At 41.9% G+C, this 16418-nt stretch overlaps 1 protein-coding gene across 4 annotated transcripts in view; it reads left to right on the top strand.

Annotated features, from left to right (window-relative positions):
- Nucleotides 1–16418, top strand: part of LOC147019652 (voltage-dependent calcium channel subunit alpha-2/delta-2-like) — a 388928-nt gene that overhangs the window by 285363 nt on the left and 87147 nt on the right. For all 4 annotated transcript variants that reach the window (XM_085894265.1, XM_085894263.1, XM_085894264.1 and 1 more), the window contains 2 exons: nucleotides 5617–5724; nucleotides 15176–15254. In XM_085894265.1, coding sequence (XP_085750391.1) covers nucleotides 5617–5724; nucleotides 15176–15254 — 187 coding nt within the window. The remainder of the gene's footprint in view (nucleotides 1–5616; nucleotides 5725–15175; nucleotides 15255–16418) is intronic.

Raw genomic sequence — 16418 nt, 5'->3', positions numbered from 1 at the left:
GTGATGTAAGCGACATTTTTTAACGATATGATTATGATAGGCTCGGATGATCGGGTAAGGGTTAAAATAGTGCTATATGGCTTTAACTCCAAAATGGCCGATGTGTCCCTTGCATCACTCCTCCTCGCGGCGCCTCATATGGACAAATCGCCCCCTTCAAGACATAAGGACAAACAAAAGCCTTGTAAACTTGGATCAATGGAAGTTTCCCAATCTGTGGCTGGCTTTGGAGGCCAGTTTTGTTATGCGGTTAGCCCAGTGGAGGTCATGGCTGATGGTGAGGCCTATTAATTAAAGAGACTGAATCTCTTTCAGTGGATGACCAAGGAAATAGATACGTGGGTTCGTTTGGTGGTCATTTTTAAATTATAGGATGAGACTGTGGGATCTCAGGATTTAAGGAAATGTCCATTTGTCAGACCACAGTCTAATCATTTCCAGATGAGCAGAGAGAGAGAGAGAGAGAGAGAGAGAGAGAGAGAGAGAGAGAGATGCAGCTGCCATCTGCCAAGCAGAGGGATGGAGGTACAGAACGACACAATGTGGAGTCATCTGCAAAAAGGAAGAGGGTTTTTTCAGATCTTTGGCAAGGTCATTAATGTAGATGAGGAACAAGACTGGGCCCAAAACACTGCCTTGAGGAACTCCAGCCTCCATTGAGAGAGTGGAGTAGAGGGTTCCATTGATGGCAACAAGTTGACTGTGTTAGTGTATGAAGTCATAAATCCAGGAATGAAGGCAACCTTCTATGCCACAGGCAGAAAACTTTACAAGTACTGGTTCATGGGCGCCAGTCAGAGTGACCACTAGATTTGTTATGTCTGTGTGTCTGTCTGTCTGTCTGTGTGTCTGTCTGTCTGTCTGTGTGTCTGTCTGTCCAGAGCATAACTTCGCGGACTTTGATCCGATCTTGATGAAACTTGGTTATGTGTTCGATATCAATGTCGAGTTGTGTTTTCCTGGATGACGGCGTGCTACGCCCATTGTAGGTGGAGCCACGCCAAAAAGATAGCCATTTTTAGGGGGTAGTCGGATTAAAAATCTATCTTCTCCTTGGGAATTGACTGAATGGAATGGGTTCTTCGGTATTTGAATAGAAAAATGAATTATCTAAAACGTATCATTGTCCGATTTTTCATTTTCTCCCAAGGTCAAGGTCACAAGGTCAAAAACTTAGAAAATTGCGAATTTTGACATAAAAATCATACGACTGCCCAAACTTTGAGAGCTAGGATGACAATATTTTTATGTATAATCTTGAGGTCATTCCCCACCTAAAGTCTTGAAAACATTTTGCTCTATCTCGAACACCTTGCCCGTGGCGCCCCCTTCAAGTTTGTTTTTACGCTGATTTCATCAAAGTATGGATTATCTGAGGAGTGTGAAATGCCATATAGCCTATATGACGTTATATTGATCCTGGAATGTTCCAGAGGAAGTTTTGCACCAAAGGTCATAATCCATGACCTTTGACTTTTAAAGGCCACAAAGGTCAAATTTTCAAAGTTGTGGGACTCGAACCGGGATTTCGACCTTCTTCGACGAACTAACTCCAATAAGCTATAGCACATATCCTGTTTCCTTATTTTAATGTCCACAACATTGTTTTGTGACCTTTAAAGGTTATACAAGGGTCAAATTTTGAAAGTTGTTGAACGAAACCGGGTTTTTGACATTTTGCAGCTAATAACCTGTCACTCGTACCACATCACGTTGATCATTTTTATAACTTGGTCAAACATTATCACATTGTCTCATCCTTGACTTCTGAAACAATCTACATCGTCAAATACCGCTCATGAAACATTGTCGTCTTCAGACTTGTTTCTCATGAAATTTATCAATATTGTCACTTGTCACACCAGTTGCTTTTGCTACTCCTGAAAATCACCGAGCTTACCAAATTCACACCGTTCAATTAACTGTTCATTATTATTTGTAAAACCCCAAGGATCACTCCAATCTGAGGCCAAGCTCGGCGGCGTAACAAGCAGAAGGCAAAAGACAGGAAAATGTCTCTTATCGTTAAAATGTGGGTTAGGAAAAGAAATACGGGGATAAGGGCAGACCAGACGTGATCATAAGTACATGCGATGAGCCAAGCAGCTGACACACATAAGAGGGAGCACCCAAACTTATGTACAATGAAAAGAAATATCCCACGATGTGCCAACAAATAAATACCAGGACTCGCACAACAATGGGGAACAAGTGTGGGCTTGAGCAAGGCACGAAGTGGTTTTGAGTCCGGTATGGCCCGTGCAGGCTGATGTTTCACATGGCTGGTGTGGCACAGGGTGGGAGGCTGGTGATGATGCGAGGGATGCTGCCTCTGCAAAGGTCCGATTTCCATTGAAATTCCAACTGGTGCGCTCTGCATGGTCATGGCCCTCATAAACTTTGGTGCCACCTTCATTCACAGTGGATCCCTATCATTGGCCACCCACAAATGTGTGTGCCATCTGTGGGGCCATCCCGCCCCACCGGGTGGCCCAAATAAAAATTATTATGCCCCCCTTCCAAGGCTCGGAAGCTGACCTCGGCACCATGGCTTGCAGTACACCAGTCAAACAGTAGGTGCTATTTCCTCTTGGAGCAGAATGCCCTTTCTAGTGTTCCTTTACGCCCAAGTCCTCATCCGGGTTCACTCAAAAACAGGTTTTACACAACAAACTTACTTTGTACAGCTTGTAATTGACACCCACTGCCTCCTCGGTGCACGTTTAACAGGACGACTTACTCTGACAATTTCCCTGACACAGAAGTAATCTAAGCTATGCGGTCACACAGTCCATGCTATTCTTACCACAATCTAGCTATGAACCCCACCCCCTCCCCCAACCCCCTTTAACTTAACAATATTAATGTCAGATCGTTTCAACACTGATGTAAGGAAAACGCTGCTATTTATCACTTTCTGTAATTTCCTTCAGAAAGATAAATCTGCCATTTGGGCCTACAGTTGACCAGTCCCCTCTACATTTACATTACGATTGTAAAGACTCTGAACCCCCTCCCGAAACAAAACAAAATAAAAAAGAGTGTGCCATAATGCTGTTACCTTTGGGCAAATTCCTGTTTCTTGATTCTCTATTCGAAAAGCAGTGGCAACGCAGTCATTGAATTTCATGCCAACAATCTACACTCCATGAGGATCGATATATGGTTGACGTTATGCTGATTGAGAATTTCGTTTTTCCCCTACTGTATAAATAACATTGCATGACAGAGGCAAGATGGACTATATAACCTCCTGCTGTCTTATGATTGCATGTACATTATCTGTGTTTCCTTGTGCATTGCTATTTTATGTGGTTCGTTAAGAAATGCATGTCTTGGTTTGTGTCTGAAGTGTGCTGTGGAATTAAGGAATTGCTCACAGTATATAGCTGGGTGCATGGATCCTCAAAGCTCATGTCAAAGATTACATGTACAGTTTACACAACTCGTTTGTATAAACACACATTTAAAGTACCTTTAATTTCCTACATGAATATATCGAAATGAATAGCCACGTAAATGAGTACGTTTTCCATAAAACCTTAAAATCAATCTCACAAAAACAAAACGTAATCGGGTCTTGTGAAGCACGGAACTGCTGCATTACATTGGCTTTGTTTGAGGGTTGAGGAGACAGAGCAGCTGAAACCCGAATCCTATCCAGGTTCATCCTAACGACTCCAAATTTGCTCTTTGCTTATTCGGGTTCCTTCTGATGTCTCCAATGCAGTATTTGGTCCTTCATTACCTCCGCCACGGAAGGTGGACGGAGGGTATGTGTTCACCCCTGTTTGTCTGTCTGTGGGCAGGATGTGGGCAGAAAGCTATGGCTGGATCAGGATGAAATTTGGTGGGCAGGTTGGGTGTGTGACAAGGCCGAATTGATTAGATTTTGGTGAAGATTTGAATCTGGATAATACAGGGTGGCCATAAATTCTGGAAACATAGGCGAATATACATTATAAATGGTGTATTGACATTACATTACAATACATGACATGTTCAATGACATTACAGAGTTGACTTCTTTGGACCGGCTATTACCTTCGCTATGACAGTTTCCTTCACCTCGTCGGATACGCATGGTCGTCCAGAATGGAGTTTGTCCAACACACTGCCTGTATCCTTGAATTTTTGAACCAGCTTCCCCACTGTGATATGGGAGACGGCAGCTCTTCCAGGATGACATGCGTTGAAGTGCTCTGCTATCCGCCGATAAGATCAGCCTTCGCGTCCACTCAGCAGTATCACCTCAACGCGTTCGTTTTTCGTCAAGGACATCTTCAAACTGTAACAGAATGACATATTATCTATGTTTCCAGACTTTGTAGCCATCCTGCAGAATAAAAAGAGTAAAGTGATTCTTTGTCATAAAGAAATACCACCAAAATGATATATATATATATATATATATATATATATATATATATATATATATATATATATACATATATATACATATATATATATATATATATATATATATATATATATATATATATATATATATATACATATATATACATATATATATATATATATATATATATATATATCCGGGCGTAGTGGCGTGCGCCTGTAATCCGGCGACTCGGAGGCTTGGGTTGGAGGATCGCTTGAGGACGGGGGCTCTGCACTGGGCAGGGTATCGAGCAGCCCGGAATCATGGCGAAACCCAAATCCTGATCCCTGTATCGTAAGAGGTGACCAGGGTTGCGTCAGGAAGGGCATCCGGCGTAAAACCTGTGCCAAATCAGTATGCGGGTCGTTACGGATGATCCGCTGTGGCGACCCCTAACGGGAGCAGCCGAAAGATGAACATACATATATATATATATATATATATATATATATATATATATATATATATATATATATATAGACACATATACATATATATATATATATATATATATATATATATATATATATATATATATATATATATATATATATATATATATATATATATATATATATATATATATATGGCATGACATTTCAAAAAGTTATGGATGAGTTATGACAAAAGTTGGTGGACGAGTTCAATCGGTGACGAGAACAAGCTAATTCGATTTTGATTCAGGTCTGGATCCAGATCCGGCCTTTCGGTGGGAGACTAGACATGAACTGTTCAGCCTGGCGGAGGTATGCGCTCTACCGACTGTCGTCATTTGATTATGTTTGTGCCATATCCTGATGCTTTGTTGACTGTGCTTCCCCGCTGTTGGACCTCTGGTAGCTTGTACCTGTTGCTGCGTTTGAGCCTGCGGAGTAACTGCTGAAATCTATCTCTCCGGGTTCTTCCCGACATCTTTGATCTTTGTTCCTTTCTCACTTCTTTATACTCCTTCACATATCTATTAATTCTAAATGTTGCTTTCTTTTGTTTTCTTTTTTGTTCATTTTCCTCTCCTTTGTTCCTCTTTTACTCGTACTTTCTCTCAAAAAAATCGTTATAGGGCTCACTTTGCTGCACCTGGATGGATTTGAGGGTAATGAGTAACCAGAATCCTTTCCATGTTCATCCTGATGACTCTATCCTTGCTTATTTAGGTTCCTTCTGATAACTCTAATGTGTTATTTTGTCTATCATTTCATTATGGATGTGTGCAGACGAGTTACAGCCGAGCCGAATGCAACAAGATGATTATGCTGTTCACGGATGGTGGTGAAGACCAGGCTGAGGAGGTCTTCAGGAAATACAACTCACCCAACAAAACGGTGCGAGGATGTGCGTTCCATGTCATCATCAACATTCATTATTTTGTGTTTATTTAAACGATAACTTGTTCATGGCAGGCATATAGGTTGTTCCATGTCATCATCAAAAACAATAAGATACAAGATATATCTCCAATGAAAGGCTACATCCATTTCATTATGATCGAGGGACTTCATTCACAACTGAGGGAAACTTATTAGGCATACCTGCAGATTTCAACTTCAAGAGAAACTCCCTTCCTTGTTGCTACACCTCAGAATGATTTCTCATAATCCAGCAGGACCCTTTTTTCGGCTTGCTACTGAAAAATCTAAAGATTTCGTAAGTATATTGATGACTTCCGTCCTCTGTTTGTGTGTTTGTTTGTTTGTTTGTGTGTGTGTGTTTGTGTGTTTGTTTGTAGGCACGATAACTCGAGAACGGAAGAAGCTCCCAATGTCAAATTACACCATGTTATTCAGGAGGGTGATGGCTTGCGCTGATTAGATTTTGGTCAAAATCGGTCAAAGGTCAAGGTCACAGTGAGGTCAAACATAATTCCGTAAACTGATGTGGAGAAATGGAGTATTTTTGCTTCGGTCGACGTTACGAGTTCATTTTAACTTGGATTTTAATTTTGTCTTCGGTTTTTGCGATCACTTAGGATGCTTTACACTCGGTTGTTGAAATTCTGGTAAAAATCGGATGTTTTGGAGACGTTTTAAGATTTTATAAGTAATATTTCACTCGCCGCGTCACAGCTCGTCACGTGGTGCAGCGCGCTCGAGCAGATGCGTCGTTGAGTCATGTAAAGGTTTTGCATGTGCGCGCTGACGGTGTTTTCGATAAAGATGGTGTTTAAAATTCATTTTTTATCCCAATAAAGGTTATCGTCGCATGCCTGACTCGCTAAGCCATCGGATTATGTAAAGATTGTTGGTGGACGGCCGAATATTACGGTTTTGTGACTTTGATAAAATAATATTAAATAATTGCGTGGAGAAATGGAGATTTTTCCTTCGGTCGACGTTACGATTTTTGATGGTTTGGTACAGAATCATCGTAGAAAGTTCTGGTTTGCGTCGCTACCTTCTCTAGAGACAGCTTTTATTCTACAAGGTCAGAGGTCAAGTTGAAGATTTCGTAAGTACCAGTCTATGACTGCTTGTTTTTTTTATTACTATTTTTTTATTTAAAATCACAACATTGTTTTGTAGAAAATATCACCATGGGAGATTGGAAATGAAGATTTTGTAAGTGAATAATCTGGTGCAAAATAATTGTATTCAGAGAGGTACAAGAGGGGCGAAATGCAATTGCCCCAATTTGCACTTTCAGGATTGAGTGTGGAGACAGTCTTCGCACCAGCTTGTTGTATTCCTCCTCATTGAAGTACTTTCCTTTCCTCCAACCCCTTTCCTTTTATTTAATTCCCGGCCATGTGCGTTGGGGTCATAGTGGCCAAGATGGTGGGGCTTTTGGCACATGGCCTCACTGCAACCAATGCTCCGCGTGTACATGGCAGGAGTGCAGCCAATGGGGAAGTGGCAGTGACCACATACAAAGCCTTTAAAAGCCCTCCCCGGGGCGAGCTGTGGCAGTCAGTGAAAAGTCTGCAGACAGGAGGCGGCAGTAAAGTGAGACGGTCAACGCAAGCCAGTCAAGTTGCCAGTCCTAGTTGTGAGCGAGTCGGAAAGGGCGGCAGTTGAAGTCAAAGTCACAGTCAAGGCTGCAGTTCGTGAGCTGCCGGTAGACATACAGTCCAAGTGTCAGCAAGCCGAGCCTTAAACTGCAGCGATCAGGACGCCCTGCCAGTCACCAAATGAGCTCGCACCAGTCTGACCAACTTACTTCATGCTGCACAATCCTAAAATTAGGAAAGGCCACCATCCTCTGTCACTCGTCTTCTTTTGTTATCTCTCCTCTGGTCCTGTGATCTATGTGTGAGTGCGCATCCTTCATGATTAGTTGAGCAGATGTTGAGTTTGTAACTGTCATAATAAGCAGGCCGTCCGTTTCCGTCTGTCCTTCATTTCACCCAGTAATTCAGATTATTTTGCTCTTCTGTGTCTCCGTCCTCTTTGTAATTAAATGTATTATTTTTCCATCGGTTGCTGTTGATTTTGAGACGCGACTGTACCTCGAATGTTCGTGAATTATCGTTTGGACAAATAAGTGTGCCAAAATATTGACGCACAAATTAGATTCAATAACCATACTTTTCCGGTGCTCGCACACACCAGCATCCTGCAGAGTTAACTTCTGGGGAGACTTGGTCTGACCCCTTGGGGGCAAGACTCGACCTCGTTACAGCGTGTAAGATGTGTTGGTAAGACACGGTGGATTCATGTGCATAAATGATTTGCCTTCCGTTTGCTTTCAGAATGTGGAGTGGAGTTTCCCCATCTATTCTGACGTTGTTCTGCTCATGTAATCCAAATGTTTTTATTACTTTGTCACCGCTTGAAATGTTCAGCATTAAACTCACTTTCGTAAATGTTTTGCTTTATTTTTATGCAGATGAAAAAAAATCAGTGCAAAGTGTTTTTTTTTTTGTTTGTTTTTTTTACAAATTAATAACAATAATTACCTGGTCATAATTAATATTGTCTTCTCACTTCATCTCGGAGGGCTTTAGACATGAAAACCTAATTACATTTAGTTTACGCAAGGAACGATTCAGACAAAAAGGTGCCTCTGGCTCATCACACCTGCAATGCATTCATTTATATTGTTATGAAAATGAGAATTTCAATATTTTATTATGATGTTTGATCGATTAGAATGGTTGATGATGCACTTAGCGTCACTTGTTCTCAACGAATGGAATATGATATTTGTAATTGTTCAGTGTGTTTTGTGTCAGTCAGTGAGTCCGCACTCACATCAACTTTAAGTCCTCCTGGGCAGACTACATTAATATTTGGCTTCAATCAGTCTTAAAACATTGTTCCACAAAGTTGTCCAATGTAACCATGACATTTTTTATATTTAATTTAAACACAAATTGATTTTGTGTGTTGAATTATGGATTAGGTCATGGTTATCTGCGCCCGTTCCTGAGTGTATGTTTGCCTTCACTGCTCGTGGTTTTCGGTGTGCCGAAGGCATTCGGGCTTGACTAGCACACCCAATTGGCCTCAGGCATGGTTCCACATTACTTTATTAACTCACAACATCCATTTCCCATATTTCGTTAATCTACATAATTGTGCCATTTAGCTTTATCTATGAACAGGATTTTAACGCAAAAAAACAAGCCTGACGTTGGCTTAGTGGTTAGGGTAGGTGGCTTGGGATCTTAAGGTCCTGAATTCATGCCCTGTTTGTCACTGAATTAACACCAGGTGTGGTTGACTCAGCCTGCCATCCTTCCAAGGTTGGCGAAATGAGTACCAGTGTACTGGTATCGGGGCACAGCATCGGCGGCATAGTCGCGCCCCAACAAAATGATAGCTACCCGGGGGCCAAGCTGCCATACGCAAGAAGAATAAGAATGCAAAAACACAAGGAGCCCTGTATTACATTCAAAAATATGCTGGAATTTATAACCACCGCACACCCCTGTATGCTTTGTACTTGTGCTGTCACTTTCCTTACTCATCTCACCTCCCAAACTTCTTTCCACTTCTCTTCTCGCTCCTCTGACTCTCTCCGACCCTCCTTTCTCTCCGATCATCTTCCCTTGGCTTACTTCTCTCAATTTTAATTTTGTAATATTATCCCCCCCCCCCCATCCACACCCACTCACCCTCTTCACTTATGCATATGCCATAAGTTGATGGCCCTTCCATGAGTTATAATAACCTTTTAAATGTAAAATATAATTTAAACATAATAAAGTGTTGCATTACCTTTTTTCTTTCCCACAGTAATTGGAAATATCAATGTAATTACAATGCATTGATGGCCAAAACGTTTTTGTAATATAATCACGTGTTTGCTCATGCATTGCAATATCGTTTCCACATTCTAATTTGAGAGGGGCAGTCTTCCTTGTATTAATAACAATGATAAGCTATTTACTTGTGGATAAGTGTTTAATTCAAACATACCAGAGTTATCATTTCACCAATTGTGCTGCAAGGTGAAGTTTGAATGTTTTTTTTTTTTTGGTATACATTGTCGAGGCTCGTATGAGAGCGAACACACAATGCACAACAAGGGAGTCAGGAGACAAGAGGGGCGGGAGAGGGAAGGGCAAAACGGTGGGGGAACAGAGACATTAGATCTGTGGAAGGGAGAGGGATGGGGCGCGGCGGGGGGGGGAATGGAAGATACAAGATGGACACCACAGGGACTTTCAGGACCTTACACAACAGGGAACTTTCGGGAAGGAAGGCAAGGAATGTTGATGGGGGGGAAAATAAGAGGTGGTGGTGAACAACTGTTTTGAAAACCTGGAGGGAAGAATGGGATTGAACAGAGTGAGGGAGTTTATTCCAAACATAGGAAAAAAGAGGAATGAAAGAGTGAAGGTGAGCAGTGATTTGTGATTGTGGTAGTTTTACCAGAAGGGGGTTGCTGGCGGACCTGGAGCGCACTGCGGAAATGTGGTGGGGACAAATCGCAGAGAGAGCAGGAGAGGAGGGGGGGAGGCGAGACCGGAGAGGAGACGGTAGAAGACAGAAAGACCACCAACCTATCCTGCGGTGAGAGTGAGAGGCCCAGTGATTCAGCCTCACGACGGGAGATACCAATGATCCTAAAAGCCTTGGTTTCCACAGCGTGAAGCTGAGAAACTTAGGCAGGAGCACCAGCCCAGGGGGCGAGCTGTACTCCATTAGGCTGTGGACAAAAGCTTTGTATGTGGCCAGGAGCTCAGGTGGGACGAGGAAGGACTTTGCACGGTGACTGGCATTGGAGGCCAGGTTGGAAATGTGGCTTTCCCAGGAAAGATCATGGCAGATAGTGAGACGCAGAAGCTGGAATGAAAGGACTTCTTCCAGAGGATTGTTGAGAACGTCGGTGAGGGTGGGGGGGGGTCCAAATGGTCATTTCGCAGAGACATAATGAGAGTGTGAGATTTGTCAGGATTGAAAGACATGTTCCACATGTTGAACTAACTAGGGGATGAAAGAACTCCATTTAGGACCACACGTTGGCTGTGACAGGAGAATACGTCTGCGAGACATGAGTGGAGATAGCCTTGGATACCATAGGAGGAGAGTTTGGTGAGCAGGGCAGGGTGCCAGACCGTGTCAAAAGCACGCGATATGTCTCGGGATATGGCTCTGATTTCATGTCTGGCATGAAGGATCTCCATCCATTTTTGGGAGAGCAAAAGCAGCATATCCAGAGTGGAGTGACCTGGTCTGAAACCAAATTGATAATCGGAAATCAAACCATTGGAGAAGAAGAATGGTTTAATTTCCGAAGCGATGATGGATTCCAGAACCTTGGTGATGATTGGGAGAAGGTTGATTTGTCTGTTGTTGCAGGGATCTGTTTTTGTACCTTTTTTATGCAGGGCAGTGATGTTTGCAGATTTCCAAGCAGATGACAGATGGCCTTGAGCAAATGAGAGGGTGAATAGAACAGAGAGAGGGTGAGCAAGAGCGGAGGAGCAGGTTCTTCGGACACGTGGGCTGATGCCGTCTGGACCGGTTGCAGAATCTGAGTCGAGGTTTGACAGCAAGCTCTCCACTTTGTCAGAAGAAAAGGACACAGAGTCCAGGGACAGCTTGGTGTGACTGGGTATGGTGGGTACAGAAAGTGATGGGTTTCAGACACAAAATTTAGATGCAAACACAGAGTTTAGGCATTCACCCTTTTCACGTGCGGTGTCAGCAGTGCGGCCATTAAGGTAAGGGAGGGGATGTAGGGGGAACATACACCAGAACCCGATTTAATTGGAAGCCACCAAGATTTGGAAGAGGGAGAGAGGTTTGAGAGTTCAGACTTGAGGTTTGAAATATGTTGTTTTCTGGCTCTCCTGAGGGTAGATACACACTTGTTCTGAGCTTTACAGAATGAACTGAGATTGCCCTCAGTTGGATTTGCTTTCCATGAGGCAAAGGCAAGTTTTTTTCAGGACAACTGCCTCGCCACAAACTTCAGTGAACCAAGGGCGGGAGGAAGGGTCGGTCAACTGCAAATGAGAGGGGATAAATCTGTGCATGAGGGAGAGCAAGTTTCTTTGAAAGAATTGCAGGACGAGTTGTTGTTGGAGAAAGTAGCGATGGGAGACCAGTCTAGAAGTTTGATGGCTGCTTGGAGACCCTGCCAGTCAGCTTGAGTGAAATGCCAGACTCGACAGTGCTGAGGTGGTTCTCTAATAACAGCCAGAGAGATGTCTACTTTGACAAGCATGTGGTCAGAAGAACTGATTGTAGCAGAGGAAGAACAGCAGATATTTTCATGGAAATTTGTCAAAATCAGATCCAGAAGAGATGGAGTACCATTGGTTGAGATCGGGGTCGTGAAGTTGACCGATTGTCAGTCCCAATGAGTCGCAGAAGTCTTTTGCTGAAGTGCCATGGCAGGTGAGAGAGGTACCCACACCTAGCCAACTGGCATGATGACAATTGAAGTCACCACATATGAGGAGGAGAGAGTTCGGATTAGAGGATAGCAGTAGGTCCATAGTTTCAGATAGTGAGGTGTAAATGGAGTCATCACCATTTGATGGATGGTACAACACACATATAAACATGGGGTGTGAGTGGAGGAGAAACCATAGCCACAGGTGTTCCTGGGGGTGCGTGGGAGTGAGGGCATGAGGAATAGAGTCTTTGATGAAGAGAGCAACTCCTCCACCAGGACGAGGCTCAGGTCTGTCATCCCAGAGGAGGGAGTAACCAAGGAGAGATACTAGGGAGTCAGAGATGTCTTGAAGGAGGAAAGTTTATGTTAGGCAGATTGTGTCTGGTTTGTCAGTTGCAACCTGTATGGAAAGAAAATAAATGCCACTCATCTGCCATGGCACTTTCATCTTACCACCAAACTTTTCATTTCTAGTTTTGTTTGTGACAATCACTCGCATTAATAGCAGACATGGGCCTGTGTCCTGACTCAATTTTAACCTGAGCCAAAGATGAAGTCACCGTTCACTGACACATTGTTATTTCGATGAGCTTGACCCAACAAATTTGCACATTTAGCTTTCCAATTCACCATACGTACTTCTTATTTCATTGTTGGGTATTTGAGCCTTGTTATCGGTAAAATTACATGCCTTCTTTGTTTATTTTAGGTGGTTTTATCAGAGTATCGCATTCTTAAACTCTGCTTTAGTGTTGGTGTTAATAAGAGAGCAATAATAATTTGTATGCTCTAAATTGTGAAACATTATTTGTCGTCTACCGGTATCACCAGAGGGGACTATAGGTTTGCTCTCCGTCTGTCCGTCACTCCTGTGGCTTTTCAGACTTTTTTCACATACCCTTTAACATATTCAAGTGAAACTTGATGCATGGCTTTATTATGATAAGTTACAGAAAAAGGTTGAGTTTCAGGGTGTTTAGTGAATTTTTCAGAGTTATGCCCTTTTTGGGCTTAGAAATGATCACACATTACACATGGGTCAGTGTTCAGCTACCTCAACTCCACCCCTCTGCTTTATACCCATTGGCTCAACAGCTGGCCTGAATCCACCCCAATAAAATAATGTGCCACCATTGCATGAAGCAGCACAGATCCTCAGTCCTTAGGCCTGGGTGTAAGTCCATGGCCCAGTGCAATTGGAATGACTCCAGGTATTTAAGCACAATGTATTATACATGCACATAAGCCATACATATGTTTTTGCTTTATTTACGCATGTCGGGTTATTTTTGATATGAAATAGGCAAAGCCAAGAAACGAACGAAACACGGTGGGTTCGAGAGTTTCTTCTTCTTCATTTTGGTTCCGTTATCGGCTTGAGCGTGCATTAAAGCAAACTAATTTTTATCCCCGGTTTGTTATCCTAGTTGTCTTTATTGGTTTATAGTCCACAAGATATCAGTAAATGAAAATTGATTTTCCTTTTATTTTGCCAAATAGACCTAAATATGGTGGGTAAGACAGTTTATTCTTCTTCATTTTGGTTCTGGTATCGGCGTGCTTGAGCATGCGTTAAATGCACACAAATTTTTATCTCCCGAACATTCATTGGGACCGGTAGGGGACATGTATGTTTTTGTTTTTTTTTGTCACTTGTTTTTCATCCTTTTTATTTTTCATGCATTTATGATTATTTATATCCAAAAGGTTCTTTTTCGACGCAGTTTGTGAGTTATAACGATTTTGAATTGCTCCTCGAATTTTCAGTTCTTTCAATGTGATGAAAACTTTCAAAGGAAGAAACCGAATATTTACAGCTTTTGTTTTATAAATGTTACTTTTAATTTCCAAACTGAATTCCTACTTCCCCCATTCAACACTAAAGGATGCAAAATTATTGATAACAAGCACTAATTCATTTCCAACTAAATATCAAATTTTTCATCAAGCTATAAGGACTATTTAATGGTGATGCAGAAAACCAAAAGAGAGCACAAACATATGACAGACTGGTTTCACGGCTCCAACATAGTTCATCACAAATGCATTAGTTTCTTTACTCGCACTGCATAATGGAACCAGTGCCTCTCAGTATCTCAGTATTATCATGCGGCTGTTAGAAACTCTTTATCCCCATTGAAATTCTCAATGAGATTTAACTGTGGAGGCAAAATTATGTTTTAAAATGTCCCAAGTTAATCTGGGACATGTTTTTTCAGAGTATGTCTGAGTTTATTTAAAATAGAAATTGAGGCTCATTTAGGAGCTAAATAGGACAACAGGTTGACAGACATGTAACAGATGGCAGAGGGGGACAACTCAACCTTAATAGTCCAATGATCTCGATGTTAGACACCTTTATGTCCGATGATTATCTATTTACACTTAATGAGTGACATGTGGGTTTACTTAGTGAATTATTGTCATTATTTGGTACTTGCTTAACTCGGTAACATCTTGCATTGGAACTTTTGGCTTCAACAGAAACATAATTTTGCATCCTCTGATATCTGTATCGAGTTTAACATTTCGAGCATGTTTTCTTTTTGTGAAATGATTCATAACAAATTTAGATCAAAAAGTGATTTTTTAAATGATTTAATGAAGAATTTAAAAAAAATTTTAATGAAGCAACTTTATTAAAAATATAGATATTTTGATATGTGATTATGTAATAAGTACATCAGTTGTAGGTCTGTGTTGCTCCATTAATTAATATATTCCCTTCATTGACTCCTTTCAGGATGAAGACCACCCTGTGGCCGTAACTTGCGTCATTTTTTTTTTTAACCATTTTCTTTTGTTCGTGTGAATTTTAATGCATTATTTTGGATTTCCTTTTATAGAAAATTAACAGCATCATCTAATGTGAGTAACAATGATGCATGCATATAGGATTCAGCTGAAAGTCAAATTCACAAATACACGAACCTCAGATTTTTTTTATCGTTCTTATTTTACTTTATTTTACTTCCTTTCTTGCAGGTGCGGGTATTCACCTTTAGTGTGGGGCAACACAACTACAACGTTGGTCCTGTACAACAGATGGCATGCACCAACAATGGTACTACACTTGAGCACCAACTGGTGTACCTTGCTTGCAGTTACGACAGCTCTTACAGGCACCCTGGCATTGTGATATCTGTTTGTGCCTGAATTATGTGCAGCATTAAAAAGCTCCTGACACTCACACAGGCCACTACATTTATTTTGGCCCATGAGTCTATCATCGTCATCATCATCATCGTCGTCACCATCACCATCACCATAACCATCACCATCACCATCACCATCCTTCAATCCTCACTGGACGCCCACAGCTCGTAGGAAGCCCCTCATGGAGTAGCTCGATCATAGAATAGATCAGGACATATAAGACCAAAAGGAAGAGTATAAAGAGAGGAGGAAAACGCAACAGCAGCAGCGATGAGCAACAAAATAGAGGGAGACTTTGAGAAATCAGGGATGTCGAGAAGAATGAGGGCAAGGGATCGAAGGACACAGAGGGTGAACAACATGGATACAGCCACAACCTCTCACGAAGAAAAAACTGGAAACTTGGAAGAAGGTGGTCCTGGGAGGGCCCAGGGGGTGTAAAAGGTCACGGGTTTGGTTTGGGGATGATCCGAGATGGTGGTGAACAGCTGTCTTGAAGCCCTGAAAAGAAGAATGAGATTGAAGAGGATGTGGAAGTTGGTTCCACAGGCAGGAAAAAAGAAGAACAATTGAGTGGAGATGAGCAGTGATTCTGAATTTTGGGATTTCATCAGAATATTGTTACTGGCAGACCATGTGTTCCTTGCAGAAATCTGGGAGGTACAGACACGAGAGCGCAGAGGGTGCAACACCAAAAAGGAAACACGAGAATACACAGAGGCCACCAATCTGTCTGCCAAATGCACCAAATCCTAAAGGAACAGGCATAGCCAGTTAACTATAGCAGGAGGTCCTGATGATTTTGAAGGCCTTGCTTTCCACAGCATCAAGAAAGGCAAGGTGTGAGGCAGGGATGTCATCCTAAATGGGGAGAGAAATACTCCATCAAGCTGTGAATGAAGGCCTTGTAGGTTGTCAAAATTTCAGATTAGCTAAGGAAAGATGAAGTTCAGTTGTTTTCCTGAATATACCATGGATGTATTAGTTGTAGATGATTCTTATGAGAGAAGATTTGTTGTTGTTGGATATGTTGTGTATGGTCGGGGTAAGAAGGAAGGTTGTGTCTGTTCGC

The sequence above is a fragment of the Eptatretus burgeri genome, chromosome 9, assembly GCF_056783735.1.
Source record: "Eptatretus burgeri isolate ZD-2024b chromosome 9, Ebu_testis_v1, whole genome shotgun sequence".
Classification (NCBI taxonomy): Eukaryota; Metazoa; Chordata; class Myxini; order Myxiniformes; family Myxinidae; genus Eptatretus; species Eptatretus burgeri.
Note: the sequence above shows the minus strand (reverse complement) of the source record. Positions and strands in the feature narration are given on the sequence as shown.